The sequence below is a fragment of the Phocoena phocoena genome, chromosome 1 (assembly GCF_963924675.1).
Source record: "Phocoena phocoena chromosome 1, mPhoPho1.1, whole genome shotgun sequence".
Lineage (NCBI taxonomy): Eukaryota > Metazoa > Chordata > Mammalia > Artiodactyla > Phocoenidae > Phocoena > Phocoena phocoena.
Window position 1 is genome coordinate 142,594,320 of NC_089219.1, and position 27,986 is coordinate 142,622,305.

The 27,986-nt window shown below is 37.6% G+C and overlaps 1 protein-coding gene across 1 annotated transcript in view; it reads left to right on the forward strand.

The window, feature by feature from the left end:
• PLA2G4A (phospholipase A2 group IVA) overlaps positions 1-27,986 on the forward strand; it is a 159,561-nt gene that overhangs the window by 65,583 nt on the left and 65,992 nt on the right. Inside the window, exons 4-7 of the mRNA XM_065875537.1 lie at positions 5,096-5,244; positions 5,951-6,064; positions 23,997-24,034; positions 26,798-26,939. Coding sequence (XP_065731609.1) covers positions 5,096-5,244; positions 5,951-6,064; positions 23,997-24,034; positions 26,798-26,939 — 443 coding nt within the window. The remainder of the gene's footprint in view (positions 1-5,095; positions 5,245-5,950; positions 6,065-23,996; positions 24,035-26,797; positions 26,940-27,986) is intronic.

The following is a 27,986-nucleotide window of genomic DNA, read 5'->3' on the forward strand; positions in this document are numbered from 1 at the left end:
CAAGTTAGAATATTTCAATAGAGGAAGGATTGTTCTGAGTTAGAGGCAAGGGCTTTTTGTGGTGGGCCATTTTTTGGAACAAGTAGGAGTCCATGGGATGCTTTTTTGTGCAAACTGTCATAATGGTCCTTAAAGGGGTGGTTCCCAGGGCAGGCAGTTCCTCAGAACAAATATAATTCCAGCTTCCACACTCACCAGCTGTGTGATCCAAGTCACGTAACAGATGTGCTGGCCAAACTGCTTCTTGATGGGCAGTTCCTGGCATAGTAGGCATCCAAATATTTGTTGAATGAATGAATGATGTCTACCATCTGCATGTTTCTCCTTCCTGGCACACTTTTTGTTTTCTAGATTAGCTTTTGCTTGATTTGTGTTTTCTGATATTTGGGGGAAAACATATAAAAGAGCATTAATCCCATAAGAAAGAACCAGCCTTATGAGATAAGGAAGGGCTACATTTTTATTTTTCTACATTTAATGTGAAGTGCCATTGAATATTCTCTTTAAAAGCACATATCTACCTCCATTCAAAAAAGGAAAAATATTTTTCTTTATAGTCTTCTACTACCTGATATTCTAAACATGTAGTTATATTTGTGGTTTGCAACCCTGAGTACTGGAGATGTGGCAGAAACATGGTTAAGGAAAAGGAACAGTCATCTCTTGGTTGAGGAGTGAGTTGAGTCCCCTTGTAGCATGTCCTTCTCTTCTTTGGCCCATTTCCTCTTGCCATCCTTCCTGCCAAGTTTTTTGTTTTCTAATTTGTCTTCCATGGTCCCATTGAGAGAGAAAAGCATTGAGTTAGAAATTGCTATATGTAAATGTATCAAACCAACACATTGTATAGCTTACACTTACACAATGTTATATATCAATTATATCTCAATATGAAGAAATAAATAAATGAAATGGGAATAACTAGCTATTTCCTCCTAAAATAAAATATCAAAAGTGTGAACAGAACATGACCTACATCAGATCAACTAGAATAATTGTTGAAAAATGCAGATCCCTAGTCCCATTACAGATCTCCTGATTATGGGTCTTATGGGATGTGGGTCAAGGGTCTGTATTTTTAATCAGAACCCTAGGCATTTATCTTTTTTCTTCTCTTTTCTTCTCTTTCCTTTCCTTTTCTTTTCTTTCTTTCCCCCTTCCTTCCTTCCTTGCTTCCTTGCTTGCTTCCTTCCTTCCTTTCTTTCTTGTAGGTTTATTTAGAGAGATACACATTCCATAGACATAATGAGGTCTGTCTCAAAAGGTGAGAAGGGCCTTGGGGGAAAACACACTTCACAGACAGGGTGTGGGCCATCTCAGAAGGCGAGAGGCCCTGAAATGTGTGGTGGTTAATTTTCCCTAGGCATTTACCTTGCACTCTCACTTCTGAGACTCCCCTGCCCTTGACCAATGATGCATAAGCTGCAAGTGGAAAAATTAACTAAAAGACAATCCCAAATGCTAATACCTCATTTGTAGATTTTCCCACTTAACAATAAAAAAGCCCACTTAAAAAATCTGATGACCACATAGAAGAGCTGTGAGGGACATTGATTACATTATTTGACCATAACTACTGTGAAAGGACAAAGTATATTTTTTAAATTATTTTTTTAAAAACTATTCTTTGAAAGACAGTCATTTAAGAACTATTATTTTTGCTTTTCCTTTGTTTTCAATTTTTGTATCTTTTTTTTATGAACCTCTGCACCTCTCTCTCTTTCCATCCTTACCCCTTCCCTCCTCTTTTCTTCCTGCTTGTTGCCCTTCCTCTTCTTCTCCAAAGCTCTTTTCCACCTCCTCTTTCCATAACAAGCCATACCTATGATCACATCTTTAGCACTTAGGAGCATGATGTCATTGAGAGGATGATTGTTGCAGTCCCATCTTGCTCTGATACTTACTAGCTGTGTGATATTGGACAGATTGCTTAACATCTCTCAGTTCTTGTTGCCTCAACACTAAAAATACTTATAGTGCTCTTGTGAGATTAGAATGAGACTCATGTATGTGGAGTGCTCAACAGAGATCCTATCAGGCATCACTTGATGGTTGGTTTTTGTGGTTATGAGTTGTAATGGCCACATGGGAAAGGATGAGTTAAAGAGAAAAGTCGAGTCCTTAAGTGAGGAGACCTTAAATATCGTGATAGTTGTTAGGTTCTGAAGACATAAAGATGAATAAGACTTGGTTTCTAACCTCAGGTTGTTGACAGTCTTGTAGGAAAAGATAGATAGATGTGTAGTTTCCTTTATAAAATATAGTATGTGCAATGCTGTCAGATGAAGGATTCAAAGGAGCCATTAAAAGGGAGTGAAGCAAGTCAGAAAGAGAAAAACAAATACTGTATGCTAAAGTGCATATATGGAATCTAAAAAAAAAAAAAGATACTGATGAACCTAGTTGCAGGGCAGGAATAAAGAGTAGACATAGAGAATGGACTCGATGACATGGGGTGGGAGGGCGAAGCTGGGGCGAAGTGAGAGTAGCATTGACATATATACACTACTGAATGTAAAATAGTTGGCTGGTGGGAAGCAGCAGCATAGCACAGGGAGATCGGCTCGGTGCTTTGCGATGACCTAGAGGGGTGGGATAGGGAGGATGGGAGGGAGGCTCAAGAGGGAGGGGATATCGGGACATGTGTATGCATGTGGCTGATTCGCTTTGTGGTGCAACAGAAACTAACATGGTATTGTGAAGAAATTATACTCCAATAAAGATCTATTAACAAAAAAAGGGGGAGTAATCAATATTTCCACATTCAGGGTCAGTTGCCTTGTTGTTAAGTATATGTAAGGTGGGAGGAAATTTAAATAGTTCCATTATTTGCAGTTGTTCCTTTCTATTTAAAATGGCACCCAGACAGTATGGTACTGGCACAAAAACAGAAAGATAGATCAACGGAACAGGATAGAAAGCCCAGAGATAAACCCACACACATATGGTCACCTTATCTTTGATAAAGGAGGCAAGAATATACAGTGGAGAAAAGACAGCCTCTTCAATAAGTGGTGCCGGGAAAACTGGACAGGTACATGTAAAAGTATGAAATTAGAACACTCCCTAACACCATACACAAAAATAAACTCAAAATGGATTAAAGACCTAAATGTAAGGCCAGACACTATCAAACTCTTAGAGGAAAACATAGGCAGAACACACTATGACATAAATCACAGCAAGATCCTTTTTGACCCACTTCCTAGAGAAATGGAAATAAAAACAAAAATAAACAAATGGGATCTAATGAAACTTCAAAGCTTTTGCACAGCAAAGGAAACCATAAACAAGACCAAAAGACAACCCTCAGATTGGGAGAAAATATTTGCAAATGAAGCAACTGACAAAGGATTAATCTCCAAAATTTATAAGCAGCTTATGCAGCTCAATATCATAAAAACAAACAACTCAATCCAAAAATGGGCAGAAGACCTAAATAGACATTTCTCCAAAGAAGACATACAGACTGCCAACAAACACATGAAAGAATGCTCAACATCATTAATCATTAGAGAAATGCAAATCAAAACTACAATGAGATATCATCTCACACTGGTCAGAATGGCCATAATCAAAAAATCTAGAGACAATAAATGCTGGAGAGGGTGTGGAGAAAAGGGAACACTCTTGCACTGTTGGTGGGAATGTAAACTGATACAGCCACTATGGAGAACAGTATGCAGGTTCCTGAAAAAACTAAAAATAGAACTAACATACGACCCTGCAATCCCACTGCTGGGCATATACACTAAGGAAACCATAATTCAAAAAGAGTCATGTACCAAAATGTTCATTGCAGCTCTATTTACAATAGCCAGGACATGGAAGCAACCTAAGTGTCCATCGACAGATGAATGGATAAAGAAGATGTGGCACATATATACAATGGAATATTACTCAGCCATAAAAAGAAATGAAATTGAGTTATTTGTAGTGAGGTGGATGGACCTAGAGTCTGTCATACAGAGTGAAGTAAGTCAGAAAGAGAAAAACAAATACTGTATGCTAACAGATATATATGGAATCTAAGAAAAAAAAAAAGGTCATGAAGAACCTAGGGGTAAGATGGGAATAAAGACACAGACCTACTAGAGAATGGACTTGAGGATATGGGGAGGGAGAAGGGTAAGCTGGGACAAAGTGAGAGAGTGGCATGGACATATATACACTACCAAACGTAAAATAGATAGGTAGTGGGAAGCAGCCGCATAGCATAGGGAGATCAGCTCGGTGCTTTGTGACCACCTAGAGGGGTGGGATAGAGAGGGTGGGAGGGAGGGAGACGTAAGAGGGAAGAGATATGGGAACATATGTATATGTATAACTGATTCACTTTGTTATAAAGCAGAAACTAACACACCATTGTAAAGCAATTATACTCCAATAAAGATGTTTAAAATAAATAAATAAATAATAAATAAAGTGGCACCCATATCATGCCCTCAGGGGGTCTTTATGTGTAACAGAAAAAGCTGTCACTTCCTTGAGATGCCCACTTCGATCTTACTGAATACCACCATAATAAATAGAGAAGTATATTTTGACTACTAATGTAAATGCCTCCCTTTAGAGTTCTTCAGTGCACAACCTGTACAACCATATAAGGCAGCCTTATAACTACAAGCAATACTTATGCCACACCAACTTTCATTATTTTGTTTGGCAAATAACATAGTAGGTTAATTTTTTTTCTAATATAAACAATCATGATGATCCTGAACTCATGATCTTGTTGCCATCGTAGTCCTGGGGTGAAGGTTACGCTGTGGTTAGCTGAGTGAGATTGTTATCATTGTCTAGCAGTTGGACTAAGTTGTTGATTGCAGTGACCGTGCCCTCTAGGTGGACAGAGGAATTTTGAATAAAGTACCAAATAAATGATTCCCTCTCACAGGACTGTTGGGAAGTGCAGGGACATAATATGTAAACAGTATATAACCTATGACGTTCTTCTATTATATATCATTTTGTCTCAGACATTTTGAATATGTTATTGCAGATTCACTGAAAATAATCTGATAACACATATTAATAAAAACAAATTAGGAATTAATCACATTTTTGCCCCCTTCTCATTTGTGTTTACTGTCTATAGTTGACACTCCAGACCCGTATGTGGAACTTTTCATCTCCTCAACCCCTGACAGCAGGAAGAGAACAAAACACTTCAATAATGACATAAACCCTGTGTGGAATGAGACCTTTGAATTTATTTTGGATCCTAATCAGGACAATGTTTTGGAGGTAAGTGAGTCATTTGGGGACAGTGAGATGGCCATCACCACGTTGAGGTTGATGCTTGAGTTTGTCCCCTCACTGCCTTCATTCTTCTCAGTTTGCTGTAGTTGGAGTCCAGCTGTGCAGTATATGGTAGATGAGCTTCTAGCTACTGCACATCAAGCTATGTGAGTGTCCAGTGGGAAATACAGGAGTTAGGTGGGGCTGGGAAGAATCAGTTATCCTCCTCATGTGCTTTGGAGAAAATATTCGCTCTGTTAGAAAAAGGAGGATCCAAGTACAATAGAATAAAAATATTGTCAATTGATTAGGACTTTAAAATAAATTAACTTTATTAGCTTAAAGTTCAAATAATTAGCTTTAAAACAAGTTCACATAGATCTTTTCCAAAATAGTTGCATAGATTTTCTACATTAATTTCTTTCTCATATTCCAAAAATAGCATTTCCCCAGAGAGGGGATAAAGTTTCATTTTTCAAAGTGTGATAATATCAATCAGGAAAGTGAAAAATTAATTATTATGTTAGAAGCAAATGTGGCATTCAGAAACAAAAGACAAAGTATTGTTACCAGTTGAATATTGAGGATTTCAAATGACTGTTAAATATCACTTGAGAATTTTCATTTTTTAAGTGTGATGGAGATTATAGATATAATTTCCAAAGATTCCAGAAAAATTTGATACCTCTGCTCTACCTTTTACTCTCTATAGATCACGTTGATGGATGCCAATTACGTCATGGATGAAACACTCGGGACAGCAATATTTCCCATATCTTCTATGAAAGTGGGAGAGAAGAAAGAGGTTCCTTTTATTTTCAACCAAGTAAGCAGCACAACGAATTATTTTTCAACCATATGTCAGATAAAATCTACTTAACCTGGAAAGTTGGAGTTTAATGTTTGGAAATCCTTCCTTCACTTCCTTCCTAGTCTTCCTTCCTTCCTTCCTTCCTTCCTTCCTTCCTTCCTTCCTTCCTTCCTTCCTTCCTTCCTTCCTTCCTTCCTTCCTTCCTTCCTCCCTCCCTCCCTCCCTCCCTCCCTCCCCCCTCCCTCCCTCCCTCCCTCCCTTCCCTTCCTTCCCTTCCTTCCCTTCCTTCCTTTCCTTCCTTCCTTTCCTTCCTTCCTTTCCTTCCTTCCTTCCTTCCTTTCTTCCTTTCTTCCTTTCTTTCTTTCTTTCTTTCTTTCTTTCTTTCTTTCTTTCTTTCTTTCTTAAGTTTGCTGCATTTCTGAAATTTCAATAATTTATTTAAGATTAATAAAACCCTAGAGAAATTATTTATACAGAGCAAACATTGGATTCTGAATTTTACAGGAAACTAGTGTAGTAGTTTATAGCGAGAAATGTAAGCAACTGGTAGACCAGGATTCAGAAAGCTGGTTAGTGTATTAATTTCTTCTTTTGGGAAACAGCTTGGTGTTTTTGTTCCTTGGGATGATTTTCAAATCTCTCCCCTCACCCACATCTCCTTATCCCTTAACTCCTACCTCCTTTCCTAACTGTTAGCATCCCATATGACCTCTTCCTGAACCCCCATGATAATTACGTGTTGTTCATTGGGACCAAATCATTTAAACTGTTCAAACTCAAATCCTGGTCAGGAAACTGGAATACTGGTTATGCATGCCTAATTACAGACCTAATACATAGTTTATATTTATTCCATGAGTATATACCTATTTAGAAACTGACTTAAGCCCAAAGGACCCTGACCAGTTCATGTAATCAGAGTGACCCAGTTGCCTTGAGGACACTCCAGTCACATACTCCCTGCTGATACCTTTAGCTGCTCCAGGAAGCATGTCTTCTATATGTTTTCTACCCAGTGCTAAGAGATACACTGCCCACATTTCTGTTTACCTCTTTTAAAGTTATTTCATTCATTCTTCTTTCAAACGTTTATTGGAGTCTACCAACCATTGTGTTGTGTTCAAGGCACATAAAGAAGAATATGGTACAGGAAGCTCTTCCCTCAATTATCTTCATCTGGGGTGGATGAGAGGTAGGGATTGGAAAAGGAAATGAATGAAGGGAGATCCATTTGATGAAAAGAAACCACTACACAGTAAGATAAGTATCAATGAGGTGTGTTCAGAGTGCAGGGGGAAGACAGAATAAAGAAAGATTATGTTGTGAGAGGAGGCCAGAGATGGCTCCATATCAGTAGATGATTTTGAGCAGGTCGAACAGTGAACATAGTGGTTAATACCTTGTCATTTGAAGCCAGGTTATTTGGTGTTTAAATCCCAGCTCTGTTTCTTACCATTTGTTTCATCCTGGGGAAATCACTTAGTTCCTCTGAATCTCAATTTGCTCATCTGTAAAGTGGAGATTATATCTCATAGGAGAATCATTATGATTACATGAGTTAGTTATATTTATATATAATATATCCATATAATTATATATTATAATGTATATTACATTTAAATACATTTAGATCTAATTATTTAATTATGATTTATATAATTTTATATAAACTATGATTATATATTACTTTGTTTATTAAGTATATAACATTACATATAAAATATATAAGAATAATTGATTCTAGTAATACATATAATACTCACATAGGTGTATCTGTACATACATATAATGCTTATTGCCTGGTACATATTAAGCAGTATATAAATGTTTGTGAAGAATAGAATTTCAGTAGGCAGAGAAGCAGTTATGAGCGTTCTAGTTTCTAGTAGAAACTGCAAAGGCATGGAATTTTGAAAGCATAAAACAAGCTGGGGCATGACAAGTTACATGGCTTGGCAAGTATGTGTTGGTGAGCAGTGGGATAGAGAGTTAGAAGTGGCTAAATGTTATAACATCCGCAGACCTTACCTATGGCATGTTGCTAGGATTGGTTCTCAATAAACCCTTGTTGAGGGCTTCATAAGCACAATTGGCCTTTCTGAAATATAATGTTTTTTTCTGCCCTTCAGTCTATGACAAAAAGACTGATTTTAAGAGAAGATACTGTAGGAAAACATGCATTTCCTCTCCTCCTGTCATTTCCTATGCTTAGGTGTGTAACCCTGGGGCTCTAAAAAAGACTTTCTACATTCCTGAATTTAAAGTAGCTTACATATTTTCCTTAGTGTGCTTGAGAAAACAGTTGGCCAACAGCTTTCTTTCATTACACTGTTTTCAAGAGTCCTTTGTAGTTTTCGTCTGAATGACAATTCTTTGAGTTGGTGACCTGTGATGGTAGTGGGAGAAAAGTAAATGCATAATGGCTGGTTGGGGAGAACCCCCATTTGTCCCCCAGACCATGTGGCGTGTCCTAAGCAAGCCATCCAGCCCCTCCTCATCCCTGAATCCCCGTCTTTCAGAGGAGGACTTTTGTCTACAGTGTTCACGGAGGTTATAAGAGAAAACAAGTTGCGAGGGAATCATGTGGGAGAGGAGATTTATAAACAGTTCTTGGAGATGATTAAGGCAATCTGATATAATAAAAAGACCACTTGAGTTTGGCAAAGGAAGAACTTATGCTTCAAGCCAAGACATTATTAGCAAAAACTCCTTCAAAATTTTGTCATCCAAAAGTTCATACTGAGTCAACATAGAGGGATTTCTGTGGCCAGGAGCCAGCTGGAGAAAGAACAGGAGCCTCCAAGTGGAGATTGCCTGATTCCCAGGGTCCTGCTCTACCCACTCAGGGTAGAAACTGGGAACCGGGAGACCTGGGCTCTCATTTTGTCTGTTACTAACCTCCCTCTAGAGTGTTTGAGTTGTCATTCTTTCTCTCTGAGTCTTATTTGCTTCATCTCTAAAATGAAGGTTTCCATTAACTTTTTGGGGGGAGGTGTACCGGGAGGCATGCGGAATCTTAGATCCCAGACCAGGGATGGAACCCGTGCTTCCTGCAGTGGAAGCACACAGTCTTAACCACTGGACCACTAGGGTAGTCCCTCCATTAACTTATTTCTAAATACTTTTTAATTTATAAAATTCTGTGATCTAGAAAGAATATCTTATTTTTCACTTGACTATTTTTACCCAGAAGTTTTCAATGCTTCCCATTTTACAGATATGGAAAAACATGATAATGTATTAAAAAATCTATATTATGCAGTTTTATAGTACTGACCTATCCATAGATTATTTTTTAATATGAGAATTTGAGCCTTTATTGTGTACCTAAAACGTCAATTAATATTAAGAAAGCTATTAAAAGTTTCATTTTCAAGAAACTAATAGTCTGTTTGGAAAGGAGTAGGCATTCACGTATAAGCTGATGAGTAATATAATAAGCAGTCTCATGAGGCATCTATCTATTCATTGATTTACTTACTTAGGAGTTATTTATTAAACACTGAGTGTGTTCCAGGCAATATTCTAGGTGATGGGCAAACAGCAGAGGACATGGTGGATGATGGTTCCCAGGGAGCTTGCATGCTGATGGGGAAAGTAAATAGGCAACAGGAAGCAAAAGGATAATCAACACAATATCGGCTAGTGATAAATACTATGAAAAAAATAAAATAGAGGGATGTGATAGAGAACAGTTGGTGGGCAAGTGAGTTTATATAGTCAAAAAAGGCCTTTCTAAGGTATTATATTTTGCTTCAAATTTTATTATCAAAATTTTCAAGCATATACAAAGTTGAAATATTTCTACATTGGATACCCATATAACTGCTACCTAGATTCTACAATTAACATTTTATTCTACTTGCTTTTCACATATCTTTCTATCTGTCCGTCCATCAAACCATTTTGATACATTATTTATTTATTTGTTTGTTTGTTTGTTTGTCTTTGTGGCCGTGCCATTTGGTTTGTGGGATCTTAGTGCCCCAACCAGGGATGGAATCCGGGCCCTCTGCAGTGAAACTGTGGAGTCCTAACCACTGGACCGCCAGGGAATTCCCCATCTTGATACATTGAAACACAAACTGCAGACAATAGTATGCTTCATCCCTAAAGACTTCAGCATATCATCAACTAGAGTTCATTATTTACAAATTTATAATTGTAAGTGCTAAATAAATTGTGTAGACAATGTATACAATGAGAGTTATAAGAAGGAATTATTCATCCATTCATTCATTTCACAAATAACTATTGAGCACTTACTGTGTGTCAGACAGTCTTTAGGCACTACCTGTTCAGAAATAAGTAAAACAAACAGGAATCCCTACCCTCCTGGAACTTACATTCTACTTAGTAAGATAAATAAGATGCCTGTGTTGGATAGTGATAGAGATAAGTGCTAAATAAACCAAGGAAGGAGGAGAGGAGAGTATGCATATGTGTGTGAAGAGGGTTGCAAATGCAGTTCCAAAACTGTGGCTGAGAAAAGCATCTCTGATGATACCTGAGGGGAGAAGCCACTCTGAGTAGGAAGGTCCTGAAGCAGAAGTTTGCCTGGCTTGTTGAGTAACAGCAAGGAGGAGAGCATGGCTGGAACACAGAGAGTAGTAGGGAGAGTAGGAAGAGATGAGGGTGGGGCATGGGGTTACTGTGGACCATTGTGGGTTACAGTGGATATCAATGGCATGGGCTTGTTCCTAAAGGAAGGATGTGGTTGGATCACTAAAGCGGTAGAAGGCCATTCTGGTGGAGAGAACAGCCTGAGGCCTTGCTCACAGTTCTGGGACTAGAAAAGACAAGCATGCTCAGGAAATGGTGTCTAGACAAGTGCCAGGGGACCAGAGCATTTGTACGTGAAGGAAGAACAGGTACATGGGGATCAAACTTTAGCAGAGCCCAAATTCAGGAAGCTGGCTTTAGATATTATCTTATTGACAGCAGTGAGTCATGGAAGATTTCTGACCAAGTAATGGGGAATTTAGAGCAAACAGCATTTGGCTTTTTCCTCAGAAGTATTACTAAACCAAAAGTTGGTAGGTAAAGATAAAGAATGTTTGATATTAAAAATAAGAAGGCTGACGCAGCTTTAGCAGACTACCTCTGTCGAAAGTGGGAGGTATGAGGAATACGGGGTGACTTGAACAAAGTGTAGCATTAGCTTTAATGCGTCAGTAAGAGTGGAATGGAATGATTGCTTAGTGGCAGTGAGGATCGACTAAAGTTGGAAAGCAGGAATTTTTTCAGCTTTTCCGGAGACTATGATTTATCATTCAACTCAATTTCAGAATGCTCTCTCTCCCTTTTTTAAATTTTTATTTATTTTTTTAAGGAGAAAGCCAATTTGGGTCCACAGTTTTGTTTCCCAGCTAACATTTATAAAATCCAGGTTAGGTTGTGCTTGTTGGAATCATAAGTTTAGAGAGTGTCAGAGTTGTCATTTGAGAGAAACTGGTGGGACGTGCAGCTTTTGACCCCAGGCTCCGAGTCAGACAGCCACCGTCTGGTTGGAATCATGATTCGGCTACTTATTCACTGTGTGATGTCAGACAAGTTATTTTTTTTCTCTTCACCTTGCATGCCCCTTTGTGAAACAGAGCTGTATATATATCATACCTACCTCTAAAGGTTGTGGTTATGGTTAAATGTGTTAATACATGGAGAGTTTTAGAACAGTGCCTGGCCCAGTAAACAGTAAATAAATATTAGATATTCTCATTTAATTATACTGGCCAGATTGAACTATTTGTCAAGTGCTTCATGAAACTGACTTAACTGACTACTACACTTACTTATTTGTTTGAACTTACTGATTGAAATGAACTTATTTATATACGGGTAGAGCCTATAAATTTAGTAATCATTGTTTCAACACAGTTCAAAATCAAGAATGCTCTAGTCACCCATTACTGAATATATTAAGTGTGGCTTTGGGTTGCAATATCCCATTTTAAAGCAGAAAGAGTTTCTTCCAAATTTAGTGTGTTTTGTGTAAACAAAGTAGCCCACTTCAAGAAAATCGTGAACATGCTAAGATTTGGAAGTAAGACAGGGAAAAATTACACTTCTTTATTCTCTAGATGAATCTTTATCTTGGCCAATATTCTGAGGAAGGTAGCCTCTGATTTTCCACTGTGTCGTGTTTTAAGTTGACATATTTATTTAGAAGTTAGTGTTATTGTTTAAAAACAGCCATGTCTCACTGTTTCTGTGGTATCTAATTTTGGCTGAATGCTTTCTTTGATTTTTGCTCATTCCTGATTGCAACTTGAAAATGAATGAAAGAGTTCTATAGAAGAGATAGTGACAAAACTTTTAAAAAATGGGAGTTTTGATGGCGAGTCAGTATCAGGATGATTTCATTGGAAAACCATGTATTGATGTGTGAAGACAAAGACAACAATTTAGCAAAGTGAATGAGACCAAGCAGATTTTGGAGGGAAAACAAGAGAAATATATAATTTTGTGAGAAATTTGGGAGATCTTTGGCTAAGATGTGAATGCCATTACATTGATGCAGGGCAGAGTTCAGACGAAGGTCAAATAATTCCTGGCTTTATGAGAGAATGCATTTTTATTTTGGAACACTATCAATGGAAACTTAAGTGAGTCTGTTTTCGTACTTCTACAGTTTATAACTTTTAAATTACAGGGCATTTTAGAGTGCTCTTGTATCCTTGGGGTCCTCTTCTGGACCTAAGCTCCATCAGGGACTAGAACACTTTCAGCCTATTTACTGTTGTTACCCAGCCTGACACACATCAGACACTTCCTTTTTTTTTTTTTGCGGTACGCGGGCCCCTCCCCGCTGTGGCCTCTCCCGTTGTGGAGCACAGGCTCTGGACGCGCAGGCTCAGCGGCCATGACTCACGGGCCCAGCCGCTCCGTCGCATGTGGGAACTTCCCGGACCGGGGCATGAACCCGTGCCCCTGCATCGGCAGGCGGACTCCCAACCACTGCGCCACCAGGGAAGCCCAGACACTCTCATTTCTGAATGCATTTATGGGAAATATAGAAAATCTGGGAAGTGCTCAGACGGGCATAATGAAAGTAAATGAAGTTTAAAAAACAGAAAAACAAGAATGTGAGAGATTTCCATTTGGAGAAAAAAAGATAGTGTTTTGGCTTGGTACTAGTGCTCTAGGAAATCTGGTTTATTGTATAATAGCTGATGATTACACAGCTCTTTCTGAATTTCCAGTGTCCATATAAAGAAAAGGGACCTTAAGTTAAGAGCAAAGAGATTGTTGTCTAATAAAAGGAAGAAAGCTCTGTGTGATAGAGTGAAACATGGCTACAGGGAAAATAGTGTGCTTTTTAATCTTTCAAATCTTTTAAGACTGTCTGGGTTATCTGGGGAGACACAATTATCCTGAATTCTTGGGTGATGGATTATATGATTCCTGGTAATAAATGCTAAATTAATTAAGAAATTAGATATATTAACTAGACTTACTGTGGTGATCATTTTGCATTATACACAAATATTGAATCATTATGTTACATACCTGAAACTGATATGTTATATGGCAATTATATCTCAGTCAAAAAAATGTTAGTTTTTGGTGTTATCAAAAAGTCACATGTGTTTAAAAAGATGATTTTAGCAGTGTATCATTCAATTTTAAACATGCAAAATTTATTTACATGTGACCTTGTTTGTATTGGTGGGATTGTAACTTCTACTCTGCACTTGAATTGCCTATTTGTTAGATCCACATATGATTACTTCTTCATAGGATGAAGTTACAGTTTATGGAAACATGATTTTTTGAAAAAGTTGCCCTTTTTTTGGATATAATTTTATTTGCTATCTTGCATAGGTCAGGTAAATACAGGCAAAGCAAAAACTATTATGTAATTCTCTTGAAAGATATAAATGATTATTGAATCAACATGGCAATAAGTTGCTCTTTGTTTCTACCAAGGGGGGAAAAAAAGTGAATTGGGGCTTCCCTGGTGGCGCAGTGGTTGAGAGTCCGCCTGCTGATGCAGGGGACACGGGTTCATGCCCCGGTCCGGGAAGATCCCACATGCCACGGAGCGGCTGGGCCCGTGAGCCATGGCCGCTGGGCCTGCGCGTCCGGAGCCTGTGCTCTGCAACGGGAGAGGCCACAACAGTGAGAGGCCCACGTACCGCAAAAAAAAAAAAAAAAAAAGAGTAAATTGACTCAGGAGGGATCAGAATTCAAAATAAAGTTTTATTGAAAGTGAAGTTTGTAAATACTGGAGTATTTTAGTAAGAGAAGGCATGGCATATTTGATGAGCTCTTTACTAATAGGATAGATTTTCAAGTTAAAAATTATTTGACTGTGTACATCTTTTGGAGATAATTTTAACACTTAAACACTTTATTTATTCATTTATTTATTTTGTGGTGCGCGGGCCTCTCACTGTTGTGGCCTCTCCCGTTGCGGAGCACAGGCTCCGGACGCACAGGCTCAGCGGCCATGGCTCACGGGCCCAGCCGCTCCGCGGCATGTGGGATATTCCTGGACCAGGGCACGAACCCCTGTCCCCTGCATCGGCAGGCGGACTCTCAACCACTGCGCCACCAGGGGAGCCCGGAAATAATAATTTTAAATGACTTCCTTAATGCCAGGCACTATGCTTGTTGCATTAGCTTTATTATTTCAAAATGACCCTGGGAAGTTTGCAAGAGAATTCGTGGGTTAGATACTTTAAAAATTATTTTTAAGTCTGAAATGGCTTTTTTAAAAACAGTTTCTCTCCTATAGTTCCCCTCCCTTGCCCCAACTGAACATCTCCCATTGTAAGCGTCTAAAATTGCTTTCCACTGTGGAATTCAAAAAAGAGATTGTTGTTTCCCCCCAAGAACATACAATGAGTACAGCCTGCTTCTCACATTAATAATTCCTAGAAGAGGTGGAGGAGCTCTCTTCATTGTCCTTGTTCCTGGCTAAGTATTATGGGGTGGGGAAGACCCAGGGAAATTTGGTCGCCTTTCCTTCTAATTGCCTTGATAATGCAAGCCACCTGGAAGAGTGCTTCATGGAGTGTGTGGGAAGGAGTTTACAATAATTGTTTAATGCCTCACAGGAAGCACGTATTTTTGTGGCACTTTTATCTGAATGACATGTTCCAGGTGAAAGACACAGAGAGATTGTGAATGTCCGTCTTCATAGCATGTCTGAACCTAGTGCATCAAGAGGGAAAATTTTAAATTTCCTCCAGGTTGTGAGTGGTCCACTTGGGCACCACATGGAAGTAAGGATTAGAATCCATGTGACAAGAAACATGGCAGCACCTTCTGTAACACTCCGAATGGTGGAAAAATCCTGTGTTTTGTCTTCTCTCATCCTGCTTTCATTTAAAGAGTCTTAGCAGTCTGTCTAGGATCACGGATGTCTCAGCCAAGAAATGTTGCAGATGGACGTAGAAGGGATATTCTTATGGAGAAGACAAATATGAACATAAACATAGCACAGCTGATTTTCCTTTTGTTAAATTGTTGGGACAAGTAGTCATTAGATATATTCAGGCATCAGATTTTTTTCTTTTCTTTTTTTTGGCTGTACTGCACAGCTTGTGGGATTTTAGTTCCCCGACCAGGGATTGAACCCATACCCTCAGAAGGGAAAGCACAGAGTCCTAACCACTGGATTGCCAGGGAATTCCGAGGCATCAAATATTTTAAAATGTAAAATGTTTAGGGATCTGCCAGTTGAGAAGCCAGCTTTTTCCCAAACATTTTCTGTCATGAGATGGCACATGGGAATAGGAAGCCCATTCCAGCTTTGAATCTTCCCATTTGTTAGACTGGAAACTAAATATTGAGCTCAAACTTCATATTGAGCTGTATTCTTGTTCTTTTAATTTCCATTCTTCCTTGGTGCTTTTGCCCTTTACAGATAAAAACCGTAAATCTAGTCTCATTTTAATAGCAGCTTTCATGTATTTCTTTAAAACAAGCAGACTGTGTTTTACCCATGTCTCATTTTTCTAACTAAATATCTGAAGAAGTGACCTCATTCAATATTAAATGTTTTCCAAGCCCACTTTGGGAAAGACTCCATTTGAAAGTGGAAATGGGGATGTGCTAGGATGTGGTCTGAGCAGTGCTTTCATTGATAGAATGCACAGCAATTACATTAATTGTTTAGAACCCAATTGTCTTTTTGACTTAAAACTGAACTACAGTTCATCGGGGCATGTATAATTCCATTTGTACTAGGATTCTTGATTATTTTATTGACTTCAAAGTAATATTTCTATTCATAGAATTCCAAACGTAGGAACTGCTGTCTGGGTGGGACCAGCCCATGATTTTATTGCTAGTAGCAATGAAAATTTTTTTTAATTTAATTTAATTTTTTGTACAGCAGGTTCTTATTTGTTATCTATTTTATACACATCAGTGTATACATGTCAATTCCAACCTCCCAATTCATCCCATCACGAACCCCCACACTTGCCTTCCCCCCTTGGTGTCCATATGTTTCTTCTCTACATCTGTGTCTCTATTTCTGCCTTGCAAACAGTTTCATCTGCACCATTTTTCTGGATTCCACATATATGTGTTAATATATGATACTTGTTTTTCTTTTTCTGACTTCACTCTGTATGACAAGTCCAACCACATCTCTATAAATGACCCAATTTCGTTCCTTTTTGTGGCTGAGTAATATTCCATTGTATATAAGTACCACATCTTCTTTATCCATTTGTCTGTCAATGGGCATTTAAGTTGCTTCCATGACCTGGCTATTGTAAATAGTGCTGCAATGAACATTGGGGTGCATGTATCTTTTTGAATTATGGTTTTCTCTGGGTATATGCCCAGTAGTGGGATTGTTGTGTCATATGATAATTATATTTTTAGTTTTTCAAGGAACCTCCATACCATTCTCCATATGCCTGTATCAACTTACATTCCCACCAAACAGTGCAAGAGGGTTCCCTTTTTCCACACCCTCTCCAGCATTTGCTGTTTGTAGATTTTTTGATGATGCCCATTCTAACCAGTGTGAGGTGATACCTCATTGTAGTTTTGATTTGCATTTCTCTAATAATTAGTGATGTTGAGCAGCTTTTCATGTGCCTCTTGGACATCTGTATGTCTTGTTTGGAGAAGTGTCCATTTAGGTCTTCTGCCCATTTTTTCATTGGGTTGTTTGTTTTTTTTTAATATTGAGCTCCATGAGCTGTTTATATATTTTGGAGATTAATCCTTCATCCATTGATTAATTTGCAAATATTTTTTCCCAGTCTGAGGGCTGTCTTTTCATCTTGTTTATGGTTTCCTTTGCTGTGCAAAAGCTTTCATTAGGTCCCGTATGCTTATTTTTGTTTTTATTTCCATTACTCCAGGAGGTGGGTCACGAAAGATGTTGCTGTGATGTATGTCAGAGTGTTCTTCCTATGTTTTCCTCTTAAGAGTTTTATAGTGTCTGGTCTTACATTTAGGTCTTTAATCCATTTTGAGTTTATTTTTGTGTAAGGTGTTACGGAATGTTCTAATTTCATTCTTTCATGTGTAGCTGCCCAGTTTTCCCAGCACCACTTATTGAAGAGACTGTCTTTTCTCCATTGTATATCCTTGCCTCCTTTGTCATAGATTAGTTGACCTGGGTGCATGTGTTTATCTCTGGGCTTTCTATCCTGTTCCATTGATCTATATTACTGTTTCTGTGCCAGTACCATATTGTCTTGATTACTGTAGCTTTGTAGTATAGTCTGAAGTCAGGGAGCCTGATTCCTCCAGCTACGTTTTTTTCCCCTCAAGACTGCTTTGGCTATTCGGGGTCTTTTGTGTCTCCATACAAATTTTAAGATTTTTTGTTCTAGTTCTGTAAAAAATGCCATTGGTAATTTGATAGGCATTGCATTGAATCGGTTGATTGCTTTGGGTAGTATAGTCATTTTCACAATATTGATTCTTCCAATCCAAGAACATGGTATAGCTCTCCATCTGTTTGTGTCATCTATGATTTCTTTCATCAGTGTCTTAGTTTTCCGAGTACAGATCTTTTACCTCCTTAGGTAGGTTTATTTCTAGATATTTTATTCATTTTGTTGCAATGGTAAATGGGAGTGTTTCCTTAATTTCTCTTTCTGATCTTTCATTATTAGTGTATAGGAATGCAGGAGATTTCTGTGCATTAATTTTGTATCCTGCAACTCTATCAAATTCATTGATAAGCTCTAGTAGTTTTCTGGTGGCATCTTTAGGATCCTCTAAGTATAGTATCATATCATCTGTAAACAGTGACAGTTTTACTTCTACTTTTCCAATTTGTATTCCTTTTATTACTTTTTCTTCTCTGATTACTGTAGCTAGGACTTCCAAAACTATGTTGAATAATGGTGATGAGTGTCAACATCCTTGTCTCATTCCTGATCTTATAGGAAATGCATTCTGTTTTTCACCATTGAAAAGGATGTTTGCTGTGGGTTTGTCATATATGGCCTTTATTCTGTTGAGGTAGGTTCCCTCTGTGCCCACTTTCAGGAGAATTTTTATCATAAAAGGGTGTTGAATTTTGTCAAAAGCTTTTTCTGCATCTATTGAGATGATCATATGGTTTTTATTCTTCAGTATATTAATATGGTGTATCACATTGATTAATTTGTATATATTGAAGAATCCTTGCATCCCTGGGATAAATCCCACTTGATCATGGTGTATGATCCTTTAAATGTGTTGTTGGAATCTGTTTGCTAGTATTTTGTTGAGGAGTTTTGCATCTATATTCATCAGTGATATTGGTCTGTAATTATCTTTCTTTGTAGTATCTTTGTCTGGCTTTGGTATCAGGGTGATGGTGACCTTGTAGAATGAGTTTAGGAGTGTTCTTTCCTCTGCAATTTTTTGGAAGAGCTTGAGAAGGATGGGTGTTAGCTATTCTCTAAATGTTTGATAGAATTCCCCTGTGAAGCCATCTGGTCCTGGGCTTTTGTTTGTTGGAAGATTTTTAATCCCAGTTTCAATTTCATTACTTTTGATTGGTCTGTTCATATTTTCTATTTCTCCTGGTTCAGTCTTAGGAGGTTATACCTTTCAAAGAATTTGTCCGTTTCTTCCAGGTTGTCCAATTTATTGGCATAGAGTCACTTGTAGTAGTCTCCTAGGATGCTTTGTATTTCTGTGGTGTCCATTGTAACTTCTACTTTTTCCTTTCTAATTTTATTGATTTGAGTCCTCTCCCTCTTTTTCTTGATGAATCTGGCTAAAGGTTTATCAATTTTGTTTATCTCTTCAAAGAAACACCTTTTAGTTTTATTGATCTACTGTTTTCTCTGTTTCTATTTCATTTATTTCTGGTCTGATATTTATGATTTCTTTCCTTCTACAAACTTTGGGTTTTGTTTGTTCTTCTTTGTCTAGTTCCTTAAGGTGTAAGGTTAGATTGTTTATTTGTGATTTTTCTTGTTTCTTGAGGAAGGATTGTGTTGCTATAAACTTCCCTCTTAGAACTGCTTTTGCTGCATCCCATAGGTTTTGGATTGTCGTGTTTTCATTGTCATTTGTCTCTAGGTATGTTTTGACTTCCTCTTTGATTTCTTCAGTGATCTATTGGTTGTTTAGTAACATATTGTTTAGCCTCCATGTGTTTGTGCTTTTTACGTTTTTTTCAATGTAATTGATTTCTAATTTCATAGTGTTGTGGTCAGAGGAGATGCTTGATTTGATTTCAGTTTTCTTAAATTTACCACAGGTTGATTTGTGACCCAAGATGTGATCTATCCTGGAGAATGTTCCGTGTGCCCTTGAGACGAAACTGTAATCTGTAGTTTTCAGATGGAATGTCCTTAAATATCAGTTAAATGTATCTGGTCTATTGTGTCATTTAAAGCTTGTGTTTCCTTATTAATTTTCTGTCGGGTGATCTGTGCATTGGTGTAAGTGAGTTGTTAAAGTCCCCCACTATTATTATGTTACTGTCTGTTTCGTCTTTTAGAGCTGTTAGCATTTGCCTTATGTATTGAGGCACTCTTATGTTGGGTGCATATATATTTATAATTGTTATATCTTCTTCTTGGATTGATCCCTTGGTCATTACGTAGTGTCCTTCCTTGTCTCTTGTAACATTCTTTACTTTAAGGTCTATTTTATCTGATATGAGTATTGCTACTAGAGCTTTCTTTTGATTTCCAATTGCATGGAATATCTTTTTCCATCCCTTCACTTTCAGTCTGTATGTGTCCCTAGGTCTGAAGTGGGTCTCTTGCAGACAGCATATACATGGATCTTGTTTTTGTATCCATTCAGCAAGCCTGTGTCTTTTAGTTGGAGCATTTAATCCATTCATATTTAAGGTGATTATTGATATGTATGTTCCTATTACCATTTTCTTAATTGTTTTGGGTTTGTTTTTGTAGGTCCCCTTCTTTTGTGTTTCCCACTTAGAGAAGTTCCTTTAGCATTTGTTGTAGAGCTGGTTTGGTGGTGCTGAATTCTCTTAGCTTTTACTTGTCTGTAAAGCTTTTGATTTCTCCGTCAAGTCTGACTGAGATCCTTGCTGGGTAGAGTAATCTTGGTTTAGGTTCTTCCCTTTCATCACTTTAAATATATCATGCCACTCCCTTCTGGCTTGTAGAGTTTCTGCTGAGGAATCAACTGTTAACCTTATGGGAGTTCCCTTGTATGTTATTTGTCATTTTCCCCTTGTTGCTTTTAATAATTTTTCTTTGTTTTTAATTCTTGTCAATGTGATTACTATGTGTCTCGGCCTGTTTCTGCTTGGGTTTATCCTGCCTGGGACTCTCTGTGCTTCCTGGACTTGGGTGGCTATTTCCTTTCCCATGTTAGGGAAGTTTTCGACTATAAAATCTTCAAATATTTTCCCAGGCCGTTTTTCTCTCTCTTCTTCTCTGGGACCCCTATAATGTGAATGTTGGTGCGTTTAATGTTGTCCCAGATGTCTCTTAGTCTGTCTTCATTTCTTTTCATTCTTTTTTCTTTATTCTGTTCCATGGCAGTGATTTCCACCATTCTATCTTCCTGGTCAGCTATCCATTCTTCTGCCTCAGTTATTCTACTATTGATTCCATCTAGTGTATTTTTCATTTCAGTTGTATTGTTCATCTCTGTTTGTTTCTTCTTTAATTCTTCTAAGTGTTTTTTCTTTAATCCTAGGTCTTTATTAAACATTTCTTGTATTTTCTCAGTCTTTGCCTCCATTCTTTTTCTGAGGTCTTGGATCATCTTCACTATCATTATTCTGAATTATTTTTCTGGAAGGTTGCCTAGCTCCACTTCATTTAGTTGTTTTTCTGGGGTTGTGTCTTGTTCTTTCATCTGGTATATAGTCCTCTACCTTTTCATTTTGTCTATCTTTCTGTGAATGTGGTTTTTGTTCCACAGGCTGTAGTAATGTAGTTCTTCTTTCTGCTGTCTACTCTCTGGAGGATGAGACTATCTAAGACGCTTGTGCAAACTTCCTGATGGGAGGGACTGGTGGTGGGTAGAGCTGGGTGTTGCTCTGGTGGGCAGAGCTCAGTAAAACTTCAATCTGCTTTTCTGCTGATGCATGGAGTGAGTTCCCTCTCTGTTTGTTGTTTGGTCTGAGGCAACTCAGTTCTGGAGGCTATAGGCTCTTTGCTGGGGCAAATGTCGGACTCCAGGAGGGCTCATGCCAAGGAGTACTTCCCAGAACTTCTGCTGCCAGTGTCCTTGTCTCCACGGTGAGCCAAAGACACCCCCCACCTCTGCAGGAGACCCTCCAACACTAGTAGGTAGCTCTGGTTCAGTCTCCTATGGAGTTACTGCTCCTTCCCCCGGCTCCTGATGCACACAGTACTTTGTGTTTGCCCTCCAAGAGTGGAGTCTCTGTTTCCCCCAGTCCTGTAGACATCCAGCAATCAAATCCAACGAGCCTTCAAAGTCTGATTCTCTGGGAATTCCTCCTCCTGTTGCCAGACCCCCAGGTTGGGAAGCCTGATGTGGGGCTCAGACCCTTTACTCCAGTGGGTGGACCTCTGTGGTATAAGTGTTCTCCAGTTTGTGAGTCACCCACCCAGTGGTTATGGGATTTGATTTTATTGTGATTGCACCCCTCTTACCGTCTCATTGTGGCTTCTCCATTGTCTTTGGATGTGGGGCATCTTTTTTGTTGGTTCCAATGTCTTCCTTTCAGTGATTGTTCAGCAGTTAGTTGGGATTCTGGTACTCTTGCAAGAGGGAGTGAGCACACGTCCTTCTACTCCGCCATCTTGAACCAATCTCCCAATGAGATATTTCTTGACAGGAAAAGATGCCTGATGTGCTCCCGCTCCACACACACATGCACAATAATTCAATGGATACTTATTGATTGTATGTTGTATGCCAAATACTGTGCAATGAACATGTAATAGAGACCTATTTAAGACAGAACTTACGATTTAGTGGGAAAGGCAAAATTTTGGACAGATAATTTCCATACCTTTTTCTTACTATTAGAATTCAGTACTGAGCATTATCCATGAACTTATTTTAACATTTTGGAAAGCTCCTTCTAGTTTATTTCTTTCCATCCCCTGAAACCAAAAAAGAAAAAGCCCATAATCTATAGCATTTTATGTTGGCTCAAAAAATATCCTCTTCCCATTTTAAGAGGCATATCCTAGTTCTGTTCTATTTGAAGGTATTCAACAGGTTCATTCTAGCTATATTCTTATGGTAACTGATGTAATAAAAATAATAGCACCATCTTACACTTGTGCAGGAAACTTCAAAACATTTTCTTATTTGGTTCTCTCAACAATCTAAAGTTACATTATTCATAACTAATGGCAGGGATAGTATTGAGAAGTCCTTTCTATACTACAGATTTATAGCCTCTGGAAAGACATCTTTTAATACCCCTTTTCTCTGTGGATATTAGTAATTCTTTTTTTTATTAAACCCAAATTGGCCCACTGACAGGATGGATTCCTCCCATAAGTTTGGTTGGTTCATATAGTGTTGAAAAAATAAAAACCTGAGCCCCACATCCCATTTGTAGATGTTTCTTAAGCTGACCACAGTTTGTTGGCCCCTGGGTCCTGCTGTCCACCTTGGATAGGCATTCTGTCTTCAGTTTACTATAGCCTGCACTTGTCACAAATGCACAAGTGTTAATTTTCACCCAGGTTTTCTTTAACTTTGGCCTCTGATTCTGAGGCCCAGACAGCCCCAGAATAATGACACACATCTTCATATTTTTAGATCTCAGGAAGTTTTTACGATATTTGAGTAATGGTTTTGGTATACACTGCTTCTTTTTAATGAAGAAGGAAAACAACCATGCCAAGACAATTCTTATGGTTGTTAAAATGATGTATAGCAGGGTCCCCAAGCCATGGGCCGTGGACCAGTACCAGTCTGTGGCCTGTTAGGAACAAGGCCACGCAGCAGGAGGCGAGCTGCAGGCGAGTGAGCAAAGCTTCATCTGTATTTACAGCTGTTCCCCATCGCTCGCATTACTGCCTGAGCTCCGTCTCCTGTCAGCATTATGGTGAGTTGTGTAATTATTTCATTATATATGACAATGTAATAATAATGGAAATAAAATGCACAGTAAATGTAATGCGCTTGAATCATACCAAAACCATCCCCCCTGCCAATCTGTGGAAAAATTGTCTTCCACAAAACCGGTCCCTGGTGCCAAAAACGTTGGGGACCGCTGACTTATAGGATTTCTCTGGCAGTCCAGTGGTTAAGACTCTGTGCTTCCACTGCAGGGGGAACAGGTTCAATCCCTGGTTGGGAAATTAAGATCCCACATGCCGCGTGGCACAAATGATGTAGAAAGTAGGCTTATCTCATGAAAAATAGCAAAAATTTATTTATTGAGATACACCTATAATTTAGGGTCTTCATGGAGCTATGTTACTTTTATTTTTAGTATATTTTTAGGTTGAAAATAATCTGTCACTCAAAAATTATTTTGACTTTGTTTGCATTATATATAATATACTTCCATTTTATGACCCTAATCTGACTAATATATCTATCCTAGGTCACTGAAATGATTCTGGAAATGTCTCTTGAAGTTTGGTAAGTCCATTTATTTCGTTGGATGGATCCACTGACTGCTTTTAATTGTTAAAGAGTACACTTTTAATATATGAAATAACTCTGACACCTTTGAGTATCAAAAATGCATTAAATGTACTTTGGGTTTTTTTAGCTCTCTCCTAATAACTACAGTATTAAAAAGAAAAAACTAATATTCTTTGCTTAGTTTTCCAGTAGTTTGGTAGTTAAATCATAAATGTCAGAAGAAGAGCCTTTAGAAGGGGCTCTTCCTCAAGTTAAATATATATTCCCATAGAAATAAATATAGCTATTGAAGCCTATTTTCATTGCTGATTCAGATAGGTATTAAAAAATATGACAGTGAACATACACAGGAAACTATACAAGGAAAAACTGAAAATTGAGACTTTGTTCATAATGATCATCAGGAAAACAAATGGTTAAGTCCCATGATGTGTGTTGCTCTTTCAAAGTGGTCTCCAAAGATGAATGTTGAAAATTCATTTATTTATTTTCATATGGTGAGTCTTAGGGGAGTCAGGCCTGCCTTGAGAATTAGCTCATCTCTGACCTCATGCTGAGGTTGATAGATCCCACCTGTCTCAACCTCTCTGCATCTCTTTGAACTTTCCTGTTGAAGTGGGTTTTACCAGAGTTACTAGTACACATTTTATTTACACGAACATCACAAAATTAATGTAGCATTCTCATTTCTTATGATTTGCTAAATGAATGATGATGGATACATTGACATTGGGTTTAGGTATTTCTCTTGTTTTGATCCCCGGAAAATGTTGGTTCAACTTAAAAAATTATTACATAAATTACTACTGTCATTCAATATATGTCAGCATGTATCAAAGGACAGTCCAACTTTTTTAGTTGTGTTATTTTCAATTACATCGATTCTTGCTTACAAGTGGTATATTTTGGCATGAGATTAGAAATATTTTTGTTACTTGACTATGAAAATAATGCTATTTGTTTTAATGGGAAATGATCTCCACTGGTGTAATTAGGACAAAATTATGCTTTAATAAAGCAGAGTTATCAAAAAAATGTAGGTTAAAAAAAAAACCTCAGCTAAATGCATACATAGGTCCAGAAGCAATTTACTATATATTTACAGTGAACTTTAATCAAACTCTATTTTTATATGTTAATTTGTCTTGACTCTAAAATGAAATGTTGGATTTCCCTCGTGGCGATTAAGAATCCGCCTGCCAGAGTGAAGTAATGCAGAAAGAGAAAAACAAATACCGTATGCTAACACATATATATGAAATCTAAAAAAAAAAAAAAAAGGTACTGATGAACCTAGTGGCAGTGCAGGAATAAAGACATAGACATAGAGAATGGACTTGAGGACATGGCGGGGGAGGGGAGGGGGAAGCTGGGGCAAAGTGAGAGTAGCATCAACATATATACACTACCGAATGTACAATAGTTAGCTAGTGGGAAGCAGCAGCATAGCACAGGGAGATCAGCTTGTTGCTTTGCGAAGACCTAGAGAGGTGGGATAGGGAGGGTGGGAGGGAAGCTCAAGAGAGAGGGGATGTGGGGATATATGTATGCATAGGGCTGATTCACGTTGTTGTACAACAGAAACTAACACAGTATTGTGAAGCAGTTATACTCCAGTAGAGATCCATTTAAAAAAAAAAAGAATCCTCCTGCCAATGCAGGGGGCATGGGTTCAATCCCTGGTCCGGGAAGATTCCCACATGCCATGGAGCAACTAAGCCCGTACGCCACAACGACTGACCCCACGCGCCACAGCTACTGAAGCCCGAGTGCCGAGGGCCTGTGCTCGGCAACAAAAGAAGCCGCCACAATGAAAAACCTGCACACTGTGATGAAAAGTAGCCCGCGCTCACCACAACTAGAGAAAGCCTGCGCACAGCAACGAAGACCCCAACACAGCCAACATAAATAAATAAAATAAAGTAAAATAAAATAAATAAAATGAAATGTTCATTAAAGAAAAACTCAATTTTTCATGGAATGTCTTCCATTAAATATAAAATAAAATCAGGAAAGAAATTAGAGTTAAAGATAGTACATAAAAGAAGACACACACAAACCATACGTCTGTTACTATATTTATAAAATTGTTCAACATATTTTGAATTTTCTTTTAGATATTTTTGTACTGATACCTTCTACACATCTGTGTGAATTGCTTTATTTGTAGATCTTTTAAAAATCATGCTTCTCGTGCTTAATGTAAGATAATGATCAACATAGTACATTACAAGGAACATGAGTTCCAGAATGAGAAACCCTGGATTTAAATATCTACTTGCTAATTTTGTTAACAGTTGAAAGATTTCTAATTACTTTTTTACTCATTTGTAAAATAAGAAAAGTACTTTATATCCATTGTGATGATTTAGTGAGGTGTTCTTCCTAAAGAGCATGTATTATAGGAATTTTTTCCACATGTATACACATGTTTGTGGTGGTACTGTTTGTAGTAGTTTAAAAAAATTGGACATAATGTCAATATTTATGGATACATAAATTGTGCTCTAATTATATAATGAAAATACTCCATAATAGTAAATATATTTGAATTAGTTCTACTTATAAACACAGATGAATCTCAAAAACAAAATGTTCAATGGAAAAAAATGATTTGCAGAATACATACAGTTGATAGCATTTATACAAAAATTAGAAACCTGTAAAGTGACTCTATATATTATTTAGACCTAAATGTATAATGTAAAATACAAGGCTACTGGGGACATTGGTTCATGATCTCTATTTTATATACAGTTCATCCCCAGACCTCCGATTTAGTATGGCTCTGTGTGACCAGGAGAAAGCTTTCCGACAACAGAGAAAAGAAAACATAAAGGAAAACATGAAGAAACTCCTGGGTCCAAAGAATAATGAAGGCTTGTATTCTACACGTGATGTGAGTTGGAAATTTTTCAAATGTTATTGCAACTTAATAATAATTTTGTTTGTACTTTCTCCCAAATTCCACCCAAATGTGACAATATTGAGATTAAGCATTATTTCTCTATCTTTTTAAGATAAGGTAAGTGTTTCATAAACAGAAATTCTTTGAGGAAGATCATCACAAATGCTGCCCATATTTGGTAATATTTATCAGATATAGATTTTAAAAGAGGAATAGGCAGACTGATGCACAAGATGTTCATTTCATTAGTAAGAAAAGTTTAACCTATAAAAGGATATAAAATGATCATTGAATTCATTTTAATACAGACTAAGATTAAACAGTTGTGGGACGTATCATTACTGAACAAGAGCAAAATGTTGTAAATCTTAATGACAACAATTAACAAAAAATGTTCTTAAAAGATGTGCATAGGGAGATAAAAGGAAATATTTCAAATTATTACTATTTCATAGCAGGAAGTGAAAAGATATCATCCAAAATTGACCAACTAGTTAAAACAATAACCTCCACATTTTAATATTTTCATAATCTTAATTATAGAGAGATGTTAAAATTACAATATTTTCATCAACAAATATTGAAAGTACAGTCCTTCAATTGTACTTTAATTTCTTTTTCTTCCCTTAAATTCCAGCACAGTAAATGGCATTTATTATTCAGTAACTTGTATTTCTACAATCCAGTTTTTGTCTGTCTATTCATTTATCTCTTCACTCATGTATCTATGTGTCAGTCTCCCTATCTATCTACCTACCTACCTACCTGTCCATTCATCCACCCATCCATCCATCCATAGGTCTATCCTTCTTTCTGAAATCTACAAAAATAAATTGCTGCTATAGTTAATAATACTGTATTATATATTTTAAAGTTGCCAAGAGAGTAGATATTAAAAGTCCTCATCACAAGAAAAAAATTTTGTAACCGTATGTGGGGAGAGATATTAACTAGACTTATTGTGGTGATCGTTTCACAATACATACAAATATCAAATCATTATATGGTACACCTGAAACTAATATAATGTATGTCAAT